General features: G+C 44.0%; 1 protein-coding gene and 1 non-coding gene across 2 annotated transcripts in view; both read left to right on the top strand.

The window, feature by feature from the left end:
* Positions 1-15,223, top strand: part of OSBP (oxysterol binding protein) — a 31,850-nt gene extending 16,627 nt beyond the window's left edge. Inside the window, exons 8-14 of the mRNA XM_045786752.2 lie at positions 1,890-2,135; positions 2,414-2,534; positions 9,198-9,301; positions 10,761-10,856; positions 11,622-11,803; positions 12,551-12,771; positions 12,868-15,223. Coding sequence (XP_045642708.1) covers positions 1,890-2,135; positions 2,414-2,534; positions 9,198-9,301; positions 10,761-10,856; positions 11,622-11,803; positions 12,551-12,771; positions 12,868-13,010 — 1,113 coding nt within the window. The 3' untranslated portion in view covers positions 13,011-15,223. The remainder of the gene's footprint in view (positions 1-1,889; positions 2,136-2,413; positions 2,535-9,197; positions 9,302-10,760; positions 10,857-11,621; positions 11,804-12,550; positions 12,772-12,867) is intronic.
* Positions 15,224-18,768: 3,545 nt separating this feature from the next.
* On the top strand, positions 18,769-18,841 carry TRNAF-GAA (transfer RNA phenylalanine (anticodon GAA)). The gene has a single exon. It is a non-coding gene; the product is annotated as a tRNA-Phe (tRNA).
* Positions 18,842-21,034: the final 2,193 nt, after the last annotated feature.

The raw sequence follows: 21,034 nt of genomic DNA, 5'->3' as shown, positions 1-21,034 counted from the left end.
TTTTTTTTTTTAAGTTTTATTCTATTATTTATTGGCGAGAGAGGGAGAGAACGCACAAAGGGAGACTGAGAGGGAGAAGCAGATGCCCCACTGAGTGGAGAGCCCAATGTGGGCCTCCATCCCAGGACCCCGAGGTCATGACCTGAGCCGAAGGCAGATGCTTACTGACGGAGCCACCCAGGCGCCCCCCAAAAGAGGGGTGTTCTGTTGTTGGTCTGGTGTCTTTGCGTTCACTGGGAAATTTTCAGAGAAATGCTGGGTATATTTCTCAGAGACAAAGCAGGCTTTAGCCTGTTTTTCATTTTTTCAATGTATAAATGCATAGAAATAAACATGAAAATAAAATGGTTATCTTTGAATAATGGCATCTCAGGTAAATTTTTTTCCTTTTTAAAGTTTGTTATAGTAAAAATTACAAGACACTTCACAACTGGGAGGGCAATAAATATTAGGGTACTATGTGGCTCAGAGATTGGTGGGTAGGAGGTTGGACAAAAATGCAGGAAAAGGGTTTGGGACCACAGGAAAGAGAAGTGGTTTTGTTTATTTGTTTTAACTGAAATATTGCTCGAGGCCAGCTCTAGTCAATAGAAAGGGAATTGTTTTCCTCCTCCCTCTGTTCTCTGGATTCAGAACTCAGGCTAATGATATGCAGGCTTGTTCAGCGAGATTGCTGGATTGTAAAGCTAAAGTAAGCTTTATGGGCTAGCCTGGGAACCTAACCTGTTTTTATAGTTATTTTTTAAGTAGTAAAGTCATCTTTAATTCCAAATAGTGAATTTAGAAGCTAACTCTTTTGGGGGGGCGGATGGAAAGATAGTGTCTCTTTTGTTCACATTTCTCTATACCCAGTGGGTAATATAGGGTCTGGCACACATGAGGGCTCAATAAACATTTGTGGAATGCATAAGAGAATGAATGAATGAATGAATGAATGAATGAACATCTTCTCCCTGACAGAAGCACACACACACTTGCTTCATTCTGTGGTTGAGAGCCCTAAGTTGGCTCTGAACCTTGAAAGGCAGAAACACTCACAGCCCCAGTCAGCCCCCATCATGAGCACTCCGGTCCAGAACACAACTGTCCAGTGTCAGAGAAGGAACCAGAATCCTGGCCTGATATATAACTGAATCAATAATTAGCAATCAAGGGGCACCTGTGTGGCTCAGTCAGTTAAGCGTCTGCCTTCGGCTCAGGTCATGATCCCAGGGGCCCTGGGATCAAGTCCCGCATCGGGTTCCCTGCTCAGCAGGGAGTATGCTTCTCCCTCTTCCTCAGTCCCTCCCCTGCTCATGCTCGCGCTCTCTCTGTCTCTGTATCTGTCTCTCTCACAAAAATAAATAAAATCTTAAAAAAAAAAAAATTAGCAATCGTCTCGTCCAGGAGTAGAAGCTAACTTTTGTAACGTTTTCTTTTCACCAGCCTTGACAAGCCTGTACTTCTAATTTACTACCCTTTCTTTTCTTCCTCAAGAATTTTAAATACCTCACTTCCTCTCTGGGTATACTTGTGCTAAAATACATTTCTTCTTTTATTCATTCTTTCTATACCTATTTGATGATGGTCTCCTATGGGTGAGGCATCGATGGCTCTCAGATATGCAGAGATGAACAAAGAGGCACGGTGCACATCTCAAAGAGCTTACAGTCAGTGAAATAAATGAAAACAGTGATTTATACTGCTCGTTGACATGGACAGTTGACCAGGGAGAGTGCGTCACTTGTAGGTTAGATCTTGGAGCTGGTCTCCTGAGCAAAGGCTCTTTTCTTCCCAGTGATTTGCTTTATCATCTTGACATCTTGATATATCTTTCTACCTGCAAAAGCAGTCAACTGTCTCTTATAGATGTGTGGGCAAAGTTTTTAAATCTGTTCTTTTCCTGACAGGTGAACTTTAATGAGCCCTTATCCATGCTTCAGCGCCTTACTGAAGATCTGGAATACCATGAGCTGCTAGACCGAGCTGCAAAATGTGAGAATTCTCTAGAACAGCTCTGTTATGTTGCAGCTTTCACCGTGTCCTCCTACTCCACTACTGTCTTCCGTACCAGCAAGCCATTCAACCCACTCCTTGGGGAGACTTTCGAGCTGGACCGATTAGAGGAGAATGGGTACCGATCCCTCTGTGAGCAGGTAAAGGAGCCTCAGGACTGTGACACATTTACTTTTTGAAGAAAAGGATGGTTTTGGTTGATACCTCTGGGTATTACATTTGCAGAAATTTCAGTTCCTGTCATCCCAGACTGCCTTCTTTTCCTTTAGGGCTTCAACACTGGAGGCCCTGGTATTCATCGACGGTTGTGGGTATAAAGCTGTCAAGTGTGCATTTTGGGTGTTTATCACCAGTTCATAGGCAGTATCTTTTCCTTCTCCTTTTTCCTCCGTTAATTTGAACCACTGATTTCTTCAAGGTGAGTCATCATCCCCCTGCTGCTGCACACCATGCCGAGTCCAAAAATGGCTGGACATTGCGCCAGGAAATCAAAATCACCAGCAAGTTCCGAGGCAAATACCTCTCCATCATGCCCCTCGGTAAGGCTGCCATCTGTGTAAGAAAGAAAGATTTTCTGGCATGAAAGAAGTGGTCACTGATTTAACAGTCAGGAGCCTGGAAGTCTGATTTGGGTACTGAACTTTCACTCGCTAGCTTTGGGCAGGTCATTTCACTTCTCAGCTATCAAATGAGTGAGGAGGCAGGAGAGTCCTTAAGGATCGGTCCAGTCATAAATGCTTCTTCTTCGTTTATAGCTAATAAATCTTGAAGTACTATTTTAGAATATAAAATCTAGCATGCGTGAAACTCTTTCTCTTAACTGGTGTTGTTGCCCCCACTACTTTAGCAATCAGCTTCACTCCATAAATCACAATTCTTGGGACCGCAAGGTTAGGTTTCTCGGACCGTCCCTCCCCTTTTCCTCTCCTTTCTCCCCCTCTCTTCCACCACTGGAAGGGTGAGGTATCATTTATGTAATGGCTGAACTCCAGGTAAGATGAAACTTTATTTTAAAAGATCTTATTGGATTACAAGTTAATGGTGCACCAGCATCAGAAAGATCAGGCCTGGGAATAGGGAGTCCTAACATGCAGTATTGGAGAGTCTGTACTGTAGGGGAAATGAGATTATTCACAAAGTGTAGTAGAGATTCCCGAGGCTCTCTTGAACCAGAGCAGCCAGGTTTGGCCTTCTGTGTCCAGAAGAGTGAATGCTGAGAAAGAAACGCAGAGCAGACAGAGAGAAAGCAAGTAGCTCCCTAGAGACAGAGCCGAGAGTAACTGCCTAAGCTCCTGGTGGCCTTCCGTTTCCCGGTTCTCATCTGTCATGAGGCGTAGCCTTAGTGCTGGGGTAGAGTCATCTTCTTTAGTAAATTCTCCTTTCTCTCAGAAATACAAAATGTAGGGGCACCTGGGTGGTGCAGTCGTTAAGCGTCTGTCTTCGGCTCAGGGCGTGATCCCTGCGTTCTGGGATCGAGCCCCACATCAGGCTCCTCCTCTATGAGCCTGCTTCTTCCTCTCCCACTCCCCCTGCTTGTGTTCCCTCTCTCGCTGGCTGTCTCTCTCTCTGTCGAATAAATAAATAAAATCTTAAAAAAAAAAAAAAAAAGAAAGAAAGAAAGAGATACAAAATGTAGCAGGTATAGAATTTAAAAAGTTTCTAGAAAATAAAAGCCAGAAAACAAATGCAAGAATGTGTGTAATACATTAAAAGGAGAAAAGAAATGGGAGTGTTAGCTCTTACCGCCTTGTGGTTGATATGCAAAAGACTCTTAGATGAAAAGGTGGCTGAGTGATTTTGGTTTTGATGTTTACCTAGGACCTTAGAAAAGGTTCAAATTGCTTGATTGTCTTTGATGTTAACCATTTCAGAAGTATTAGATTAAGAGTAGTAAAGCCTGGGGTGTTCTAACCTAATTTGCATAACTTGGATGTTAAATGGTCATATTGCAATATGACTTTCACCCATGGAGAGGTTTCAGAGGCCCCGTGAGGATCTCCAAAGGGATGGGTTATTTTTAATTCTAAGGAAGGTTGTATACATGTTAAAAGTAGCAATAAATCTAATAAATAGCAATAAAATAGCAGTAAATCTACCAGTGATGCGCCATACACTTTCTCTGTGATTTGACTAATACAGAGTTCCTTGAAGGGTAAATAACTATATGAACATAATATATGTGGTGGATCTAACTTTTTAGAGTTAGAAAATTATCTTTGGTAGGATTCCATTCCTGTGGTTATTTAAGGATTCAGGTCACCAGGTTGTGTTGTCTTAAGTCCCTCCATCCATTAAATACTGAGCACCTGCCATGTACCAGGCAGGAAGTGTAAGTGAGCAAAGCTAAGATCCCAGCTTTCATAGGGAGATGGAACAAAGAATTGACATAGTGACAGAAAACTCAAGTACAGAGAGTGGGATTTCTGGACATTGGCCCTGGGGGTGGCTGTATTTCATATTTTGGATCAGTGATTTGGAAGGAGAATCCTGCAGTGAAATTTTCACATTTGCAATGGCACTCGACTCTCCTAGGGTAAATTGTTAAACCAATAGATGTCACTGAAGAACGATTTATGGACGGGGTTGTGAGTGAGTAGGCAGACAGCTGGTTTTTGGAGGTGGTGGCAGGGAGTCTGAGTTTCCTTGTAAAATACACTGGAAAAGTTAGAACTCCTGAAATCTAGAAAGAAGAATGCTTCTAGAAAACATAATGGAAGTGTGCAAAATGAAGACAGTGGCAGAGGATACATCATGTGAATTTGCTCATCAAGTTCCAGGGCATTGGAACCAGGTAGTAGCCTTAAAGTTGGAAGAGACACATTTGGGGCACCTGGGTGGCTCAGTCAATTAAGTGTCCTACTCTTGAATTCAGATCATGATCTCAGGGTTGTGAGATCGAGTCCCATATCGAGCCCGCACTGAGCATGGAGCCTGCTTAGGATTCTCTCTTTCCCTCTCCCCCTTCCCCCACTTACCCACATGCCTGTGCTCTCTCTCTCTAAAAGAAAAGAAAGAAATGGGGCACCTGGGTGTCTCAGTCAGTTAAGCATCTGCCTTCAGCTCAGGTCATGATCCTGGGGTCCTGGGATCAAGCCCTGCGTTGGGCTCCCTGATCAGCGGGAGAGCCTTCTTCTCCCTCTCTCTCTGTAGCTCCCCCTGCTTGTTCTCTCTATCTATCTCTGACAAATAAATAAATAAATAAATAATTTAAGAAAAAAAAAAAAAGACACATTTATGTATGTAGGTATTTATTTATTTGTCTTTAGATTTTTATTTTTAAGTAATAATTTAATAAGTAATTTTCTCTACACCCAATGTGGGGCTTAAACTTACAACCCCAAGATCAAGAGCTGCATGCTCTACCAACCGAGCCAGTCAGGGGCCCCTAAAGAGACACATTTAAATGTGTGTTATTTTATAGTTTTGGAGCTCTCTAATCCAAGGAGAATCACAATTCGGGAATATGAATGAAACACCCAGTCAAAAAAAAAAGAAACAATCAGTTAGCCTGTTGATCTCTGTGTCAATGACACTACTGGGCTCTGTGGACCTTGATTTTGCTCCTAAGTGGCATTTTAGTAAAAAAAATTCCCCCTATATATTTTATTCATTCTTGCAATTTCTACTTCTTGATTAAAGTGATTACTTATAATTAATTATGAATTAGGTAGGATTTATATTTGCCATTTTTGTTTTTTGGGTTTTTTTGGGTTTTTTTCTGTGTATTGTCTGTCTTTTTTTGTCCCTCTCTTCCTCTATTAGTTCCTTCTTTTGCGTTAAATAGATATTTTTCTAGTTTACCATTTTAATTCCATTGTTATTTCTTTTACTATATGTTTAAAGATATTTTTATAGTGGTTATCTTGGGTAATACAGTTAACATCTAAGCATCTTGTTCAGATTAATACTAATTTAATTTCAATAGTACACAGAAACCTTGCAACCATATAGATCCAGTACCTTTTTCCTCCTCTGTGGTTTTATTTTCATGTAAATTGTTTTCATACATTATAATCTCATCAACATGGTTTTATAACTTGCTTTTTAGGGTGTCTTTTAAATCATATAGCAGAAAAAAAGTTGCAAGCAAAAAATACACTTATACTGTTATTTTTTAAATAGTTATAGTTATGTTTATTGGTCTGTTTTTTTTTTTAAGATTTTATCTATTTATTTGAGAGAGAGAGAGCACACGCATGGGGAGGTACAGAGGGAAAAGCAGACTCCATGCTGAGCAAGGAGGCTGGTGGGGGACTTGGTCCCAGGACCCTGGGATCATGACCTGGGCCGAAGGCAGATGCTTAACCAACTCAGCCACCCAGAGACCCCTTTCTGGTGTCTTCTTAATGGAGATTTAAGTTGCTGTCCAGTGCTGTCCAGTGTCCTTTCATTTCAGCCTGAAAGATTTCCTTTACAATATTTCTTAATAGGAAGATCTGCTAGCTATGAATTCGTTAAGTTTTTATTTGTCTGAAAATGTCTTAAGTTCTTTGTTTATGAAGGATAGTTTTGCTGGATATAGAATTCTTGGTTTATAAATGTTTTTCTTTCAGCATTATTGGATATGTCATCCCACTGCCTTCTGGCCTCTGAAGTTTCTGATAATCTTACTGAGGATCATGTATATGTGATACATCATTTCTCTCTTAGTGCTTTCAAGATGCTTTCTTTGTCTTTCAGGAGTTTGATTATGATGGGTTCCAGTGTGGTGCTCTTTGATTTATCCTGTTGCAGTTCATTGTGCCTCTTGGATATGTAGATTAATGTTTTTCATCAAATTGGGAATTTGGGGCCATTATGTATTTAACTGCTCCAATTGTGGGGTGTTTGTTTTTTGTGTTTTTTTTGTTGTTTGTTTTGTTTTGTTTTAGAGAGAGAGAAACTGGGGAAGGGGTGAGGGAGAGGGAAAGAGAGGATCCCAAGCAGGCTCCGTGCTCAGTGTGGAGCCCAATGCAGGGCTTGATTTCACGACCCTGAGATCATGACCTGAGCCAAAACCAAAAGTCAGATGCTCAATGGACTGAGCCACCCAGGGCCCCCTTAACTGCCCCAGTTGTGAACACCACCTCAGGCAGCTACTGTGTTAAGCATTTGTCATTGGTTGTTTTGATTGTCACCCCTGGGGAAAGGCTGTTTGAGGCGAGCAGGTGCTAAGTCAGGTCAGATAAAGATAAGCCCTTGTGCGGGAACCAGCAGACAGGTCAGACAGTGACAGTTCCTTGGAGTCTGGGCTTTTGGAGCTTCATACCGTTGCTCCCTCCAGTGTTTGCTAGGCTGCTTGCTGGTTTTCATGTCTGCCATGAGTGACGCTGCTGGTTTTCAAGGCGACTGCCAAGCTGGGGAGAGGAGGATGGAAATAGGGCCAGTTAAAATTCCACAAAGCTCATTTTTCTTTACTAGAGTTCTGAAAAAGTTGATCTTGATTATTTTTGCCTAGTGTTCTTAATTGATTTTATTGAGGAACAGATCTATAAAGTCCTTATTTGACCATTCTGAAGTGCCTGTCTTCCTTTTCATATATTTTAAGTGCCTCAATTTTTAGATCTTTAACTTCCTGTCCAGTCTCCAAGACATAAATATTATATGAAGGAAGGCAGTCATGGGGCTTTCTTTATTTTTCCACTATCCTTGGGAGCTGGGAGGGACACTCTACGGAACAACAGGTGCATCAGCAGGGTGGGACATACGGTTATGGTATTGGGCAATACAGACATTCTGATCTTATTTTGAGTTCCAGCTCTGGCCCTTACTAGCTATGTGACCTTGGGAAGATTACCTCTCTGAGCTCAGAGTCTTTGTTGTTAAAAGGGGGATGTGGTAGGCTAAATAATGCTCCCCTCCTCCGAAAATAATGTCCACATCCTAATCCCTGGAACCTGTGACTATCTCACTTCTCACAGTGAAGGGAACTTTGTAGGTGTGGTTAAATTAAAGATCTTGAGATGGGGAGATAATTCTGGAATATTTCTATAGGCTCAATATGATCACAAAGGTTTGGGGGTCCCCAGGCCCTCTGTACTTCTGACCAACTGGCTTCAGTTTCGATAATTTGCTAGGATAACTCATAGAACCCAAGAAAGAACTATCCTCACTTCATAGTTTTATTATAAAGGGTACAAATCAGGACCGGCCAAACGGAGAGACACATCTGGTCTGCAAGTGTCCTGAACATAGAGCTTCCATGCCTTCCCCCATGGAATCAGGGCACATAATCCTCCTGGCACATTGATGTGTTCACCAACCAGGAAGCCACACCAAGCTTCATTGTCCAGAGATTTTATTAGGGTTTCATTAGGGGGGCATGATTGAACCGTTGGGCACATGACGACACTCAGTAGCTAGGCCTCCTTCCCTCCCGGGAGAGAAGGGAATACCATTCCCAGGAGATTGGGAGGTCTGGCTGATAGCAAGTGATTCAAGGCCCCAAGTCTCTAATTACACGGTTGATCTTTCTGGCCTGGCCTCATCCCGAGCATAAGCTATGTAGGGGCCCACCATGTTACCCTATATGCATAAACTATCAGGGCCCCCATTAATAACACACTACTATCACTTGGGAAATTCTAAGGGTTTAGAGGTTCCTTCCCAGGAACCATGGACAAAGACCAGACAAATTCTTTATTATACAACCTAGGGTCACACCTCTAATGAGTATTGGAGCCAGGATTCAGTCCAGTTCTGCCTGATTCCAAAGCCCCTGCTCTATCCACTACTCCATTACTGTTAAGGCCCTTAGAAAAGTGGTTTACGTAGGGTCACACAGCCGGTTACTAACAAGAGGGCCTGGCCCCCAGGCCTGGCCCCCAATGTGTGCTCCTTTCCACAATTCAATTTTATTTTTTCATGTTGGTTCCTATAACTTTTGCAACTTGTATGGCAGGCACAGTTGGTGAAAAGATTGGAGCTTTTGCTTTCATTTTTATTTCTACAGTTGCAGAATATTGCTTCCTAGCTAAGCTCTACCAGTTGTCAGTGTTTGTCATCATTTAGTTATAGTTTATTCATAAATTTAAAAATGAAGTGAAAAAATTCAATCAGTGCTTCCAACATTTAAGAAGATTATAAATCCTTTTTGGTTTATTGTTTTCCTTTTAAAAGTAAGAAATATTGATAGAAGAGGATCAATCCATTGTTATTTGTAGCTAACATGGTGCTGTTATTCTAATATTTGGCTTAATTTGTGTACTTCTCCCTGTTTCCAGGTAGTATCCACTGTATTTTCCATGCAACTGGGCACCACTACACTTGGAAGAAGGTTACCACAACGGTGCACAACATTATCGTGGGCAAGTTGTGGATAGATCAGGTAAGCAAAGGTGCCCAAAGTGTTCTGAAGTTCAGAAGAATATGTTCGTAGGTATGTCTGTGCAGTATCAAGGACATGTGAACTGGCCCCAGACTATTGTTATGATTTATCTATTTCTCCTAAGGAATTGCTCTCAGCCAGAAGCCCCACCCTGACCTCTATACCACAAAATATTTTTTGTAAATGACCAGTTTATAACATTCATTCCATGACTACTCTTCCAGGACTGTGTTGGCTACTGTGAAAGGACAACAAAATAATAAACACGGCTCCTACTCTTCATCCTTTCATTATTCATCAGACATTCACTGCTAGGCAGAGGGCTAGGTCTTGGGGATACAAAGCAAGATAAGACATTGTCCTTCAAAGAGTTCTTGTATCATTGGAGATAACATGACAAATATGTATAGATTGAAAAGTATTAACAGAATACGCTAGTGTTAAGAGCTGTACGAAGATAACATCTAATTAATTATCAGTCTGCTCTTAAGATGATGGTTGCAATAAATTCAGAAAAGAAAGGGAGGGGCGCCTGGGTGGCTCAGTCGTTATGCGTCTGCCTTTGGCTCAGGTCATGATCCCAGGGTCCTGGGATCAAGCCCTGCATCTATCTCCCTGCTCAGAGGGGAGCCTGCTTCTCCTTCTGCCTGCCTCTCCCCCTGCTTGTACTCTCTCTCTGTCAAATAAATAAATAAAATCTTTTAAAAAAGAAAAAAAAAAAAGAAAGAAAAGAAAGGGAATACTGTCTAGCAGTCAGAAAAGCCATGGTAGATTTGGGAATTAAGCTTTGTTTTGTTTTAAAGATTTTATTTATTTATTTATTTTAGAGAGGCAGGGGCAAGCAAGGGGAGGGGCAGTGGGAGGGGGGAGAGAGAGAATCTCAAGCAGATTCCACACTGAACACAGAGCCCAATGCGGGGCTTGATCTCATGACTCTGAGATCATGACCTGAGCCGAAACCAAGAGTTGGACAGTTAACTGACTGAGCCACCCAGGCACCCCAAGCTGAGTCTTAAAGTGGTTTGGGATTTAGAAGATAGAAAGGAGGAGAAAATGAATAAAATGTAGAAAGGCCAGGCATGTGTAGTCATGTAATTGTGAGTAGAGTACTTTGATTTAAGCACAGAGTTCATGAAGGGTATGAGTGGGGGGTTGGTTTGGAATGGTAAATTATTATGTGAATATCAATATATGTGCTGAAAGGCAAATCATGCCACCTAACATGTGACGCATGATTGACAGAATACCAGAAGGCCATTTGATCTTGATCCCAACCTGGAATACCAAGGTTCCAAAGGGATGTCACAGCTTGTCGGGGTCGGCTGAGGCTGGGACTCTTAAGCAAGGGAGTCTGAGAGTGTGCAATGGAAAAGTGAAGAACTGTGAGGCATGGGGTCTGGCAGATATTCAAGTCCTCCGGTCTTAATAAAATCAATCCATGATGCTTTTTATTTTATAGTCTGGTGAAATTGATATTGTGAATCACAAGACGGGAGACAAGTGCAATCTTAAATTTGCTCCTTATAGCTACTTCTCTCGTGACGTAGCAAGAAAGGTAAGAGAAGTTGGAGTTTAAATGCCTTTCCTTAGTGTGTGTTCCTTGGAAAGCCTACTCTTTGGGGGCTCGTGTAGATGATGGATGAAGAGGTAGTCTAAACATATATATCTCCTAAATATGTATATGGTGATTTGGGGCGGGGGGGGGGGGGGAAGAGGTAAAGGAGAAAGTCAGCAGGAAGGGGGACTAGATTGCATTACCAAACCACGTCATTGTCTTTTCTGGTAAAGACATTAAGAAAGTGAAAGTCAAGAGCAAGGAGAGATTGAAAATGGGAAACACAGAGGAAGGACCAATAGAAGGATTTCAGGAAGAAGGATGGGCAGTTTGACCACTGTGAGGTCTAAGCGCAAGTCCTGTGTCACCACCACTGTGGAACTGCGCCAGCAGTTTGATGGAGAGTGAAGAAGAGTTGGGGATTTAAATCTGTTTGTGGCTGTCTCTGAAGAAAGAAGAAAATATCAGAGAGAAGAGAATACCTTAGAAGAAAATACCATAATTCTGAGTACCATTCAGATCCTTTCCAGCGTATATCATTGCAACGAAAATCCCTACACGACAAAATGATGAAACCCCAACTTGTGGCTCATTTATTTTAAGCAGCTCAAAAAAGTATACCAGAATAATTTGGGTGCTCCATGGTGTTTGTCGTAGCAGAATTTAACCAGTATTGACCGTAGGACTTTGGTTTCCAGAATAGTCAGGTAAAGCTAACCCACAGTGAATGCTGTACTCCAAAACCCTACTCTCCCATCCTTGTAGGTGACAGGGGAAGTGACAGATCCATCAGGAAAAGTTCACTTTGCTCTTCTGGGGACATGGGATGAGAAAATGGATTGTTTCAAAGTACAGCCAGTCGTTGGGGAAAATGGGGGTGATGCTCGGCAGAGAGGCCATGAGGCAGAGGAAAGCAGGGTCATGCTATGGAAGAGGAACCCTTTACCGTGAGTATCAGTATGCATGCTGTCCCAGGTAATACTTTGACCTCAACCTTGGAGCAGTACTGATGGCATTTTCACCTTCCTTCCCACTTAATTATGTGAGGGATCAAGCCAGGGAAATCAGAACCTTCGGAGAGATTACCAGAAGGCTGTCACAGTATGATTTGAGTTGTAATGTGCCTTGTCAAGAAAATTGAAACTAATCAAGTCACATCTGCCAAAAAATATTCATAATTAGAGCAAAATGACTCAGAAGCAGCTAGAGGAGAAAGATGCCTACCACCGTTAACAACTTAGCCTGAGACCCAGTGGCCGTGGAAAGGTCCCTGAGATCGTGTACTGGGATTCAGAAATAGATGGAGGCCATTTGTGTCCTCTCATCTCATATGTTCAGTCTATAGTAGGAGCCAAGATTATCCCAGAAAGAGATGAAAAAGAACGCAAAGGAAATAAGAATAAGGAATTTTCATTTAGTAGAATGTTTCATTCTTCCTTAGGAATTTCTTCCTAATCTCTGCTGAGCACAGCACAAGCCCAGCAAACTCCTGGAGCGAGTGATGCCTGGGGAGGGCCTGGGGAACGGTCCAGTCTGGGTCTCTGCACGGGGGGACCCTGCCCCGGTCCTAGAGTCTGTCCATCTGTAGAACAGCTTTGGGGAGGCCGTCTTTTGGCCGTGTGCTTGGTCGTTGCTCTTTAACAAGGGCCTGGGCTCTGGCATCACCCTTCGTCTTTCTCATCTTTTACTTGTAGGAAGAATGCAGAAAACATGTATTACTTCTCAGAGCTTGCTCTGACGCTCAACGCCTGGGAAAGTGGCACCGCCCCCACAGACAGCCGGTTGCGGCCCGACCAGAGACTGATGGAAAATGGGCGCTGGGATGAAGCCAATGCAGAGAAGCAGCGCCTGGAGGAAAAGCAAAGACTTTCCAGAAAGAAGCGAGAAGCAGAAGCTATGAAAGCCACAGAGGATGGTAACGAGCCTGTCTTCCACTCTTTCGATGGGTGGAGAATCGCTTGGTGTGTTTCTGGCTCTCATTCTGTTTTTCTTTACCTGCTTTCCCTTTTAGGCACACCCTATGATCCCTATAAGGCGCTGTGGTTTGAGCGGAAGAAGGACCCTGTTACCAAGGAGCTAACCCATATTTATAGGGGAGGATACTGGGAGTGTAAAGAAAAACAGGACTGGACCTCATGCCCGGACATTTTCTGAAACGGCAGCAACAGAAAGGAGGAGGATCCAAAGGAGAAGAGGACAGAGGATGTGCGGGAAAGCTGGCGCTTGGGACTCTGACCGAGCGCTTTCCTCCAGTTTGTCTGTCTTAACCAATCATTTTGTCCAAATCAATCACCAGAAGCAGACACCAGTGGTGGTGATTGGCTGGTTGCCTTAGCTGATTGAAACTGAAATCGACTTACTAGACACCTGTGTTTGTGAGGGAGAGGCTTAGTGGCCGGAAGGTAGCGCTGCTCCACTTCTGCAGAGCCAGCTGTTCTCGGCTCTTCCTTCTCCCTCTGCCCCCACTTTACGATGACGTCATTCACCCTCCCCTGTAGTGTCCTGCTCAGCCAAGGTCTGCGTGAGGTGATGATTCAGGGGCATTTTGGTGCTGTTCAGAGCGAGCGCTGAATTTAGAGGCTCCTTGAAAGAGGAGCATGTAAGACTTAACCAATGGAGGCATCGTGAATGACCGCGGTGGAGCTTAGGCATGGCGTCACGAAATGGGGTCACACACGGGGTCAGTCTCGTGGGGCGTCCGCCCCGAGAGAACTACAGTATCGGAACAATTGCGAGGGGGCTTGTTCTGTAAGATTGGAATACTCAGACTGACATTTCTTAGAAGTTTCTATCTTGTGTAAAATACCCTTCTGCTGTCCTCCATCTTTGACAACAACCGGAGACCACTTTGGTGGTTGGTAGGAGGGTTGCATTATCCTCACAAGGGAGTTTTACGGACTTCCTCAGACGGGGAACTTCTGAGAACACGAGGCAGGATGGAAAAGACTGCTAGCCACTTTGCTTTCCCAGTTCCTCCTCACCCCCATTCTTCATTGCCTTTCTTGCTCCTCCCTCCCTCCCCCCCCCTTCTCTCTCTCTCTCTCTCTCAGCGCAATACAAGTTTGGGTCTGTGCCCCAATGTGGAGCAAAGCATTACCTGTCCCATTCTGATGTACTTCAGAATTTGAGAGAAGGAGTTAATTGGAAACAAAGTTTTCACCATCTCTCAAGCCCCAAGGACTGGAGCCACCTCTCGAATAATGTGTTAAATATCTGTATATTATATATATGTAGAGAAAAATCTAATTTTTTTTTGTTTGATTTTCCTTCTTCCCATTAAGAATCTTGTTTTTTGATATCCTTTGTCTCCCTGGGACTCTCTCTTGGACACACTGATGTGGACTGGAGCCTCGTCTGTTTTCCATCTTTTAGGGGCAGACAGAGTCAGAACCTGAGCAGGATCACCTCCGGCCGTTCCCGAACAGAGACTCGATCCCGGGTCTGTATCATGGAGTGTCCACTGCTGTCTAAATTCTGCTCTCCTAATTACCTGAGTCTTGAAAATGAAATCCTAACTCTTTCCTGCCTTTTTTCCTTCTTTTGTTAGGAAGAGCGTGGGTAGAGAGTCAGGACGGTAGTTTGCAGTTTCGTTCTGCCTCTGCCCAAATCCCAGCACACACAGCCGATTCCCAAAAGACACTTCTTCCTAGGCCGTGGGGCCGAAAGTGCCGTCCTGTGGGGTGGGCAAGAGAACTGCTCCTGCCGGGCCCTGGCTTCCTTCATTTTGTGTTCTGTATTTGTTTTAGTTGTCTTGTTCAGAAACCTGCCCCTGTGCAGCCCACCCTTGGTTGAGGATCACAAATTGAGGTGCCTTCCTTGTATGCTTTCTGTTAGTGTTTTCCGTTTCTGTTCCTTAACTGCTGAGCCTCAGCCAGTGTGGGTCCTGGGGGAAATAGCATTCCAGAGGAAGCCATCCCTGCGTGGAAATTGGATTCATACCGGGTAAATTAGTACTTCTGTTCCTTCCTCGCCATTCCTCCCTTCCTAGCTGTGATGCACTTGAGAGACGGGCAGCCGCTGGGGAGTTTCCTCCTAAGACCCCGATTCCCAGCCTAAGCGCGGGATTGTGCTGGGGCTTCTTTCAAGGAGGCCCGCCAAGGCCGTGACCTAATCGGGGGGCTTTAGCCAGAGCAGGAATTCCTCAACCGAACTGAACGTCTCTGCTTTATCCCCCACCTTTCTTCCTCCGCCATCGGCACTACATTTCCCAGCCTGAGCCCCAGGCCGATTCCTGCTAATGGAGAAGCTTTGAGTCCTTCAGGTGAAATGAAGTCACATCAAAACAAAACTATATATATTTTCATTTTTTTTGCCTTATTGTTTTTTTTCCAAGAAAACTACTAAATTAAATAATTTTTAAAAAGTCATTGTTTGTCTGCTTCACTTGACTCCTACTAGATAAGTGGCGGTGGGAGCGGCTACAGAACTGGCCGGGTGCGGGTTTGTGTGGGCAGCTGATGTGTGTGAGAAATTGAAAGAAAAACGGGGCACGGGTTTCCAGATGTTCCAGCTGTTTGACAATATCCCCAAGGGCTTGTGGACAGAAGAGTAGTTTAACAGTCCCTTCCACTTTCATGGAATGTCATCATCAATGTCCACCCCCCCACCTCGGTATAGGGAATCTTTTCTAGTGTTTTTGATATGGGGCCTGTTTCACCTAAAAAAATAAAAGTTTTCTTGAATTTAGTTTCTTTTGCCCATTTAGATTCTCAGATTCTTAGCTGTTTCCCATACGGATTCAAATTCGATACTTTGAAACATGAGCAATTGAGTATTGATTTGAAGGCCTTGGAGAGAATTAAGGGCCCTGAAGATGCTTGTTCAGAGTTTCACTATAAAGTTCAGGGAGGGGAGGGGGTGGGCAAAGGAATCTAAGGGGCTGGGAGAGGCTGCACACAGGCCCTGCCCTGCGGCCGAGTGTCTGCTTCTGCATCCAGCGTGCTGAGTTAGGAATTCTGAACATCGTCCGGCTTACACTTGAACAATTTTAAGAGGTAAATGTTAGAATCTTCATGTGAAATACAAAGAAAGGCACTGGGGGGAAAAAAATCCCTAATTTAAATAAATTCACTAAGGTTACCCAGCGGTTACACAGCTGATTGGTTAGTCATGGTGTTGGAATTCAAAGCTGGGTTTGTTTGACCCCGAGTCTGTGACCTCTACAACCTTGTGTTCTGGGAGAAGCTGGGTTGGAAGGCAGCTGACAGTGAAGTCATTTCTTCCTGCATTAGGTCACATCATGGAGTAACGCACACTTCTGTTTCCAGAGGCTTAGTGATGTGGATAGCGCCACTGAGGAGGTCCTTGAGGGAGATCCTGAAGAAAGGAGCATTCTTGAAGTTCAGCCTCCAGTCTCCTTGATTTCTCAGGGCTCTCATGTCCACAAAAGTAGGTACGTTGCCAGAGACTTTTTCGAGCCTCGTTCTTGGGAAGGCCACTCATCTGTTCGTCATTGCCTGATTCACATTGCTGGGCTTGATGGGAAGTTTCAGGACTGTCAGGCAAGCTAAAAATCATTGCAGTAGACGCGAGCGCTGCATCCGGCCATCTTGAATAGCACTGTGCCATATAACTTCCTCTAATAGGGGCAGTCAAATGTACCTGAAACATTTTAACAATCCCTTCTTTAGTCCTTTCATGGGCCACTGTGACCTGATGGATCGTGATGTGGATCCCCAAGGACCTACCACACTCACTCATGATTCAAAATGATAACCCAACAAAATGATAAATGATAACACTTGTCAGGGACCCCTGAAGTCCCACAAAAATGGTAAACCTTAAAATTTCAGGGCGTACTCTGCTTTTGGCAAGATAAGTGAAAACCAACCCTAAAAGGGGATGTAGAAATCTTTGTCAGTTATTCACTATAAAGTGCATACCTTGTGAAACTCTAAGATTGTTGTCAAAATGTAGAGCTTGCTTCTAAAAGTTATAAAGCTTTTGCCCTGTGATCTGCCCCGCCTTGTGGGAAGCATTCCAAGCCTCTCATGGCTTTTCCTTCCAAGCTCAGACAATAATGTGTAGTATATTCTCCTCAGGACTTCCTCCCTACTAGCTTTTCAGTTCACACAGATTCCTCAAGGGAAGGAAGCAGTGTGGCCTCAGGAGGCATCTTTAAAGTCAAGAACTAAAGAGCTCAAATCTTCTATAAATAGCCTTGCAGAGGTCACATTTGAGTTTAACCAGGTGATTTTAAAAGTTAGTAAAGAACCAGTTGGCCCCGAGATAGGGCTTTCTCTCTCTTTCTCTTTTCTTCCATCTGTCCTTTCTCTCTCAACATTGACTCCAGTCTGTTATGTAACATACATTAGGGATAAAAATGACAAGAAAGAGGCGCGCCTGGATGGCACAGTGGTTAAGCATCTGCCTTCGGCTCAGGGCGTGATCCCGGCGTTATGGGATTGAGCCCCACATCAGGCTCCTCCGCTATGAGCCTGCTTCTCGCACTTCCCCTGCTTGTGTTCCCTCTCTCTCTGGCTGTCTCTCTCTCTGTCGAATAAATAAATAAAATCTTTAAAAAAAAAATGACAAGAAAGAGCTCTGATAAACAGGCAAAAACAGTCTGGTTTGATAAATAGTGTGAAAGCACTGGAGGGGGCCACGGGCCTACAGGGCTCGGGGAGGACCGGATAGAGACATGTCAGAGAAGGCTTCTGGAATTAGGAAAATGTATCTGAGTTGAGAGTTGCAGGCTTAATAGGGGTTAGGGAAGGGCAATGTATAGAAAGCGGCATGACAAAGATGAAGAGCAAGGTCTAGGAAAGCATCCTGAATTTGGTTGGGGGCATGAATGGCTAGCGTTCAGAGTCAAGGAGGAAGCACTGTGCCACCGTGCTGGAGAGAGGAAGGGCCCAAGTTATGGAAGTCTATATACCATATAAAGATAGAAGTCTTGTGTTTTGCTCTCAACTAGGGAGCCCATGAAGGATTTTCAAGCAGGGTGATGGGTTCCAGTGTGGATTTACTGGTAGGAAGATCAAAGAAGAGTTTGGAAGAGATGTAAGAATAAAGAAAAGTGGAGGGATTCCAGCAATTCTGAACTGGAATGAACAGCACTTGGGTCTGTTTATAGGCAGAGAGCAGAAGGAGAGAGGGAGGAAATTGTGTTTTTCTGCCTTGGGAAACTTAGATGGAAGGTGGTAGTAAGTTTAGAGGGAAAGACAGGTTCATTTTTGGGCATTCTGAGCTGGACATTCCCCTGAAGAGGTTGAGTAAGCAATTTAAAATATGAGTCTGTCTGTAATAGCTACATTTTTGTGAGACTTGGGAATGGGATGCTGAGAGTGGCTGCACATTAAATTCACCTGGTCGGTTTACAAAATACACAATCCTGAGCCCCATCTGCAGATATTCTGATTAAATTAGGGCTAGGGCTAGTTCAGTTGTATACATGTGAATGCAGGAGATGCAAAATTATGAAATAGGAGGAGGTGGGATAAAATCAACCTATTAAGGGGATATTATTAAGCCAGAGCTTGCTTCTCAGAGTGGGGAGAGGCCTCAGACAATTCACTTTTTGACAGTGTCTATGTATTTGAAAGTTTAAAAATGCCAAAGTGGGGTTACAAGAATTGAGGCATATTTTAAAGGTTTAGGTTTAGCAAAACAGTGCTTTTAACATACAGATGCAGCAACTCCATGCACACCTCTTCTGGAGGTAACATTGACAAGTCACGTTTCGAGCCTTTTACATGCCCTTTCTGTTCAATTCCATATATTTCTTGAGCCCAAACGACTGATAAAAGTAAAATTATGTGTCATTTCTGGCTTATAAACTGAGACTTGGCTTTATCACCTCTATAACATTTGCGAAATGCTTACCTCCAGCTGAACTCATTCTGACATCTTTTGTTAAAACCAAACAAACACTATTTCATTACGGAAATACAGATAAGGCTTTTTGCAAGCAGCCGAAATAGCTCAGTTGGGAGAGCGTTAGACTGAAGATCTAAAGGTCCCTGGTTCGATCCCGGGTTTCGGCAGTGGTTTTAGCTGTCACCACCAGCGCCATCCCCTCTCGCCGGGCGGCACCGGTCACGTTATGGTGGAATTCCAGCTTGCCACGCGGGTGGGCATTTTCACCCACACGTGCTTGGAGTGCACGCTAAAGCATTCATCTGCTTTTTTTTTTTTTTTTTTTTTTTTTTTTTAACCTCTCCCGGAGGAAGGAAAGTGAAAACCGAAAAAGGGATTTATGTCGTTGCTTTTCAACTGCTCAGTATAAAAGTCAAGCTCCCTTCCCTGACCTTGGGTCTGGCTGAGACCACGCTCTCCCTACGCACGGCGCGCCGCTCACTTGCTTCGGGATCCCTCCAGCCCTCTCTCTTCTATCCAGTTTCCCGCGACGTTCCAGGAGCTCCCGGCGCTGGGACCTTTCTCCGCGGGTCGGAGGCACTAGATCGCCGGGCTCCGCAGGGCATTTGGCGGGCACGCGGCCGCCACGTGCGGAGCGCAGGGCGCGGGGCACGGGGCTCAGTCCCTGGTGCGCGGGGGGGGGGGGGGGGGGGGGCTCGGTGGGGATGGAGGACAGCCCGGGGCTCCCTCTCGGCCAGAGAATCCCTCTGTTTCGGTTTGATCCAGCTGGTTTAACAGTAACAAGGACCTAGAACAGCCTTTGGTGGTGGTGCTGGTGGTGGTGAGTATGGGAAGCCCTTTCTGGTTCAGGTCTACACCAGGGTTACCAAATCAAATACAGGACGCCCAATTAAATTTGAATTTCAAAGAAACATTGAATTTTTTTAGTATAAGTATGTCCCAAATATTGCGTGGACCATACAAAGTACACACTCATTGTTTCTCAGAAATTTAAAACGAACTGAATCTGTATTTGCCAAATCGCAAACCACTATTGCACATCATACACACGTACAGACGCTCTGAACTCCACTGCCCCACCGCGCCGCAGCAAATATACTGAGAAGCTACAGTCAGGACGATCCGGGGTTCAGAACAGCCTGGTAGTTTCTTATTCTCAACATTCTCAACATCTCGCCACGTACAAAACGCGTTTTCGTCCATCACCACCGGAGCAGCGATGGCAGAGATCCCCAGGAAATGTGCCTCAGGGAATCAGCCGTCCTATCTGGCCCAGGCTTCCAGAGCTGTTTACACCGTCTGGGGTGGGGTGGGGGGAGGGGACTTTGGAGGCTCTGGGCTGGATTCTAACAGTAGTAGTAATGATAATAATAATAGTAATAATATATTGTTATTTCAGAATATATATGATATATATTATTATAACAGTAATAATAAATATAACAATGCTTATTATATATCATATAATATATAATAACAATACTTGTTACTTGTTAAGACGATGGATAAATCTTATACTTATTATTGATATTATTTTTTTTTAAGATTTTTTTTTTTTATTTATTTATTTGACAGAGACAGCCAGCGAGAGAGGGAACACAAGCAGGGGGAGTGGGAGGGGAAGAAGCAGGCTCATAGCGGAGGAGCCTGATGTGGGGCTTGATCCCAGAATGCCGGGACCACGCCCTGAGCCGAAGGCAGACGCTCAACCGCTGTGCCACCCAGGCGCCCCTATTATTGATATTATTGATGATATACTTGTTAAGATGATGAAAAATAATACTTTTTATTATACTTATTGTTATTCGTTAAGATGATGAGTCAGTCTATCAAGGTAGTGCGATGGAACAACACACACTTAGGGATGCCTCCTTTTTGGCTGGACACCAGGCTGGGACATGGGGGAGAGACAGGGTTCTAAAAACCCTAGGTGTGGTGAAAGGCAAAACGGAGAAGTATTGCTTTGGGACCTATTTATATGTCCTCCCCTTTCTGTTCATCTGCGCCAATACACTAGCCGATGAGGGGCTTCATCCCCCAAATCTTTGAGTTCTTGGGTGGAAGGATGCATTTTGACGAGGGACTCTTGAAATCTAATGATGGTCAAAAGGAAGGAAAACAAAATGCTGTACTAATAAATTGAGCAGTTCAAAGTTTGCATGAGGTATGTCAGTATGTGTGACAGGGAATTTTATAGGTCACCTTGGCTAGGGGCTGTGGTGTGGTGCCCAGTTGTTTAGTCAAACGCCAGTTTAGGTGCTGCTGTGAAGGTGTTTAGATGTGATGAACATGCAAATCGGGAGACTTTGAGCAAAGCAGATTATCCTCCGTAATGTGGCTGGGCCTCATCCAATCATCTG

This window comes from Ursus americanus, chromosome 24 (genome assembly GCF_024610735.1).
Source record: "Ursus americanus isolate L20-20 chromosome 24, mUrsAme1.1.p, whole genome shotgun sequence".
Taxonomy (NCBI): Eukaryota; Metazoa; Chordata; class Mammalia; order Carnivora; family Ursidae; genus Ursus; species Ursus americanus.
This window is presented reverse-complemented; position numbering and strand designations above follow the sequence as displayed.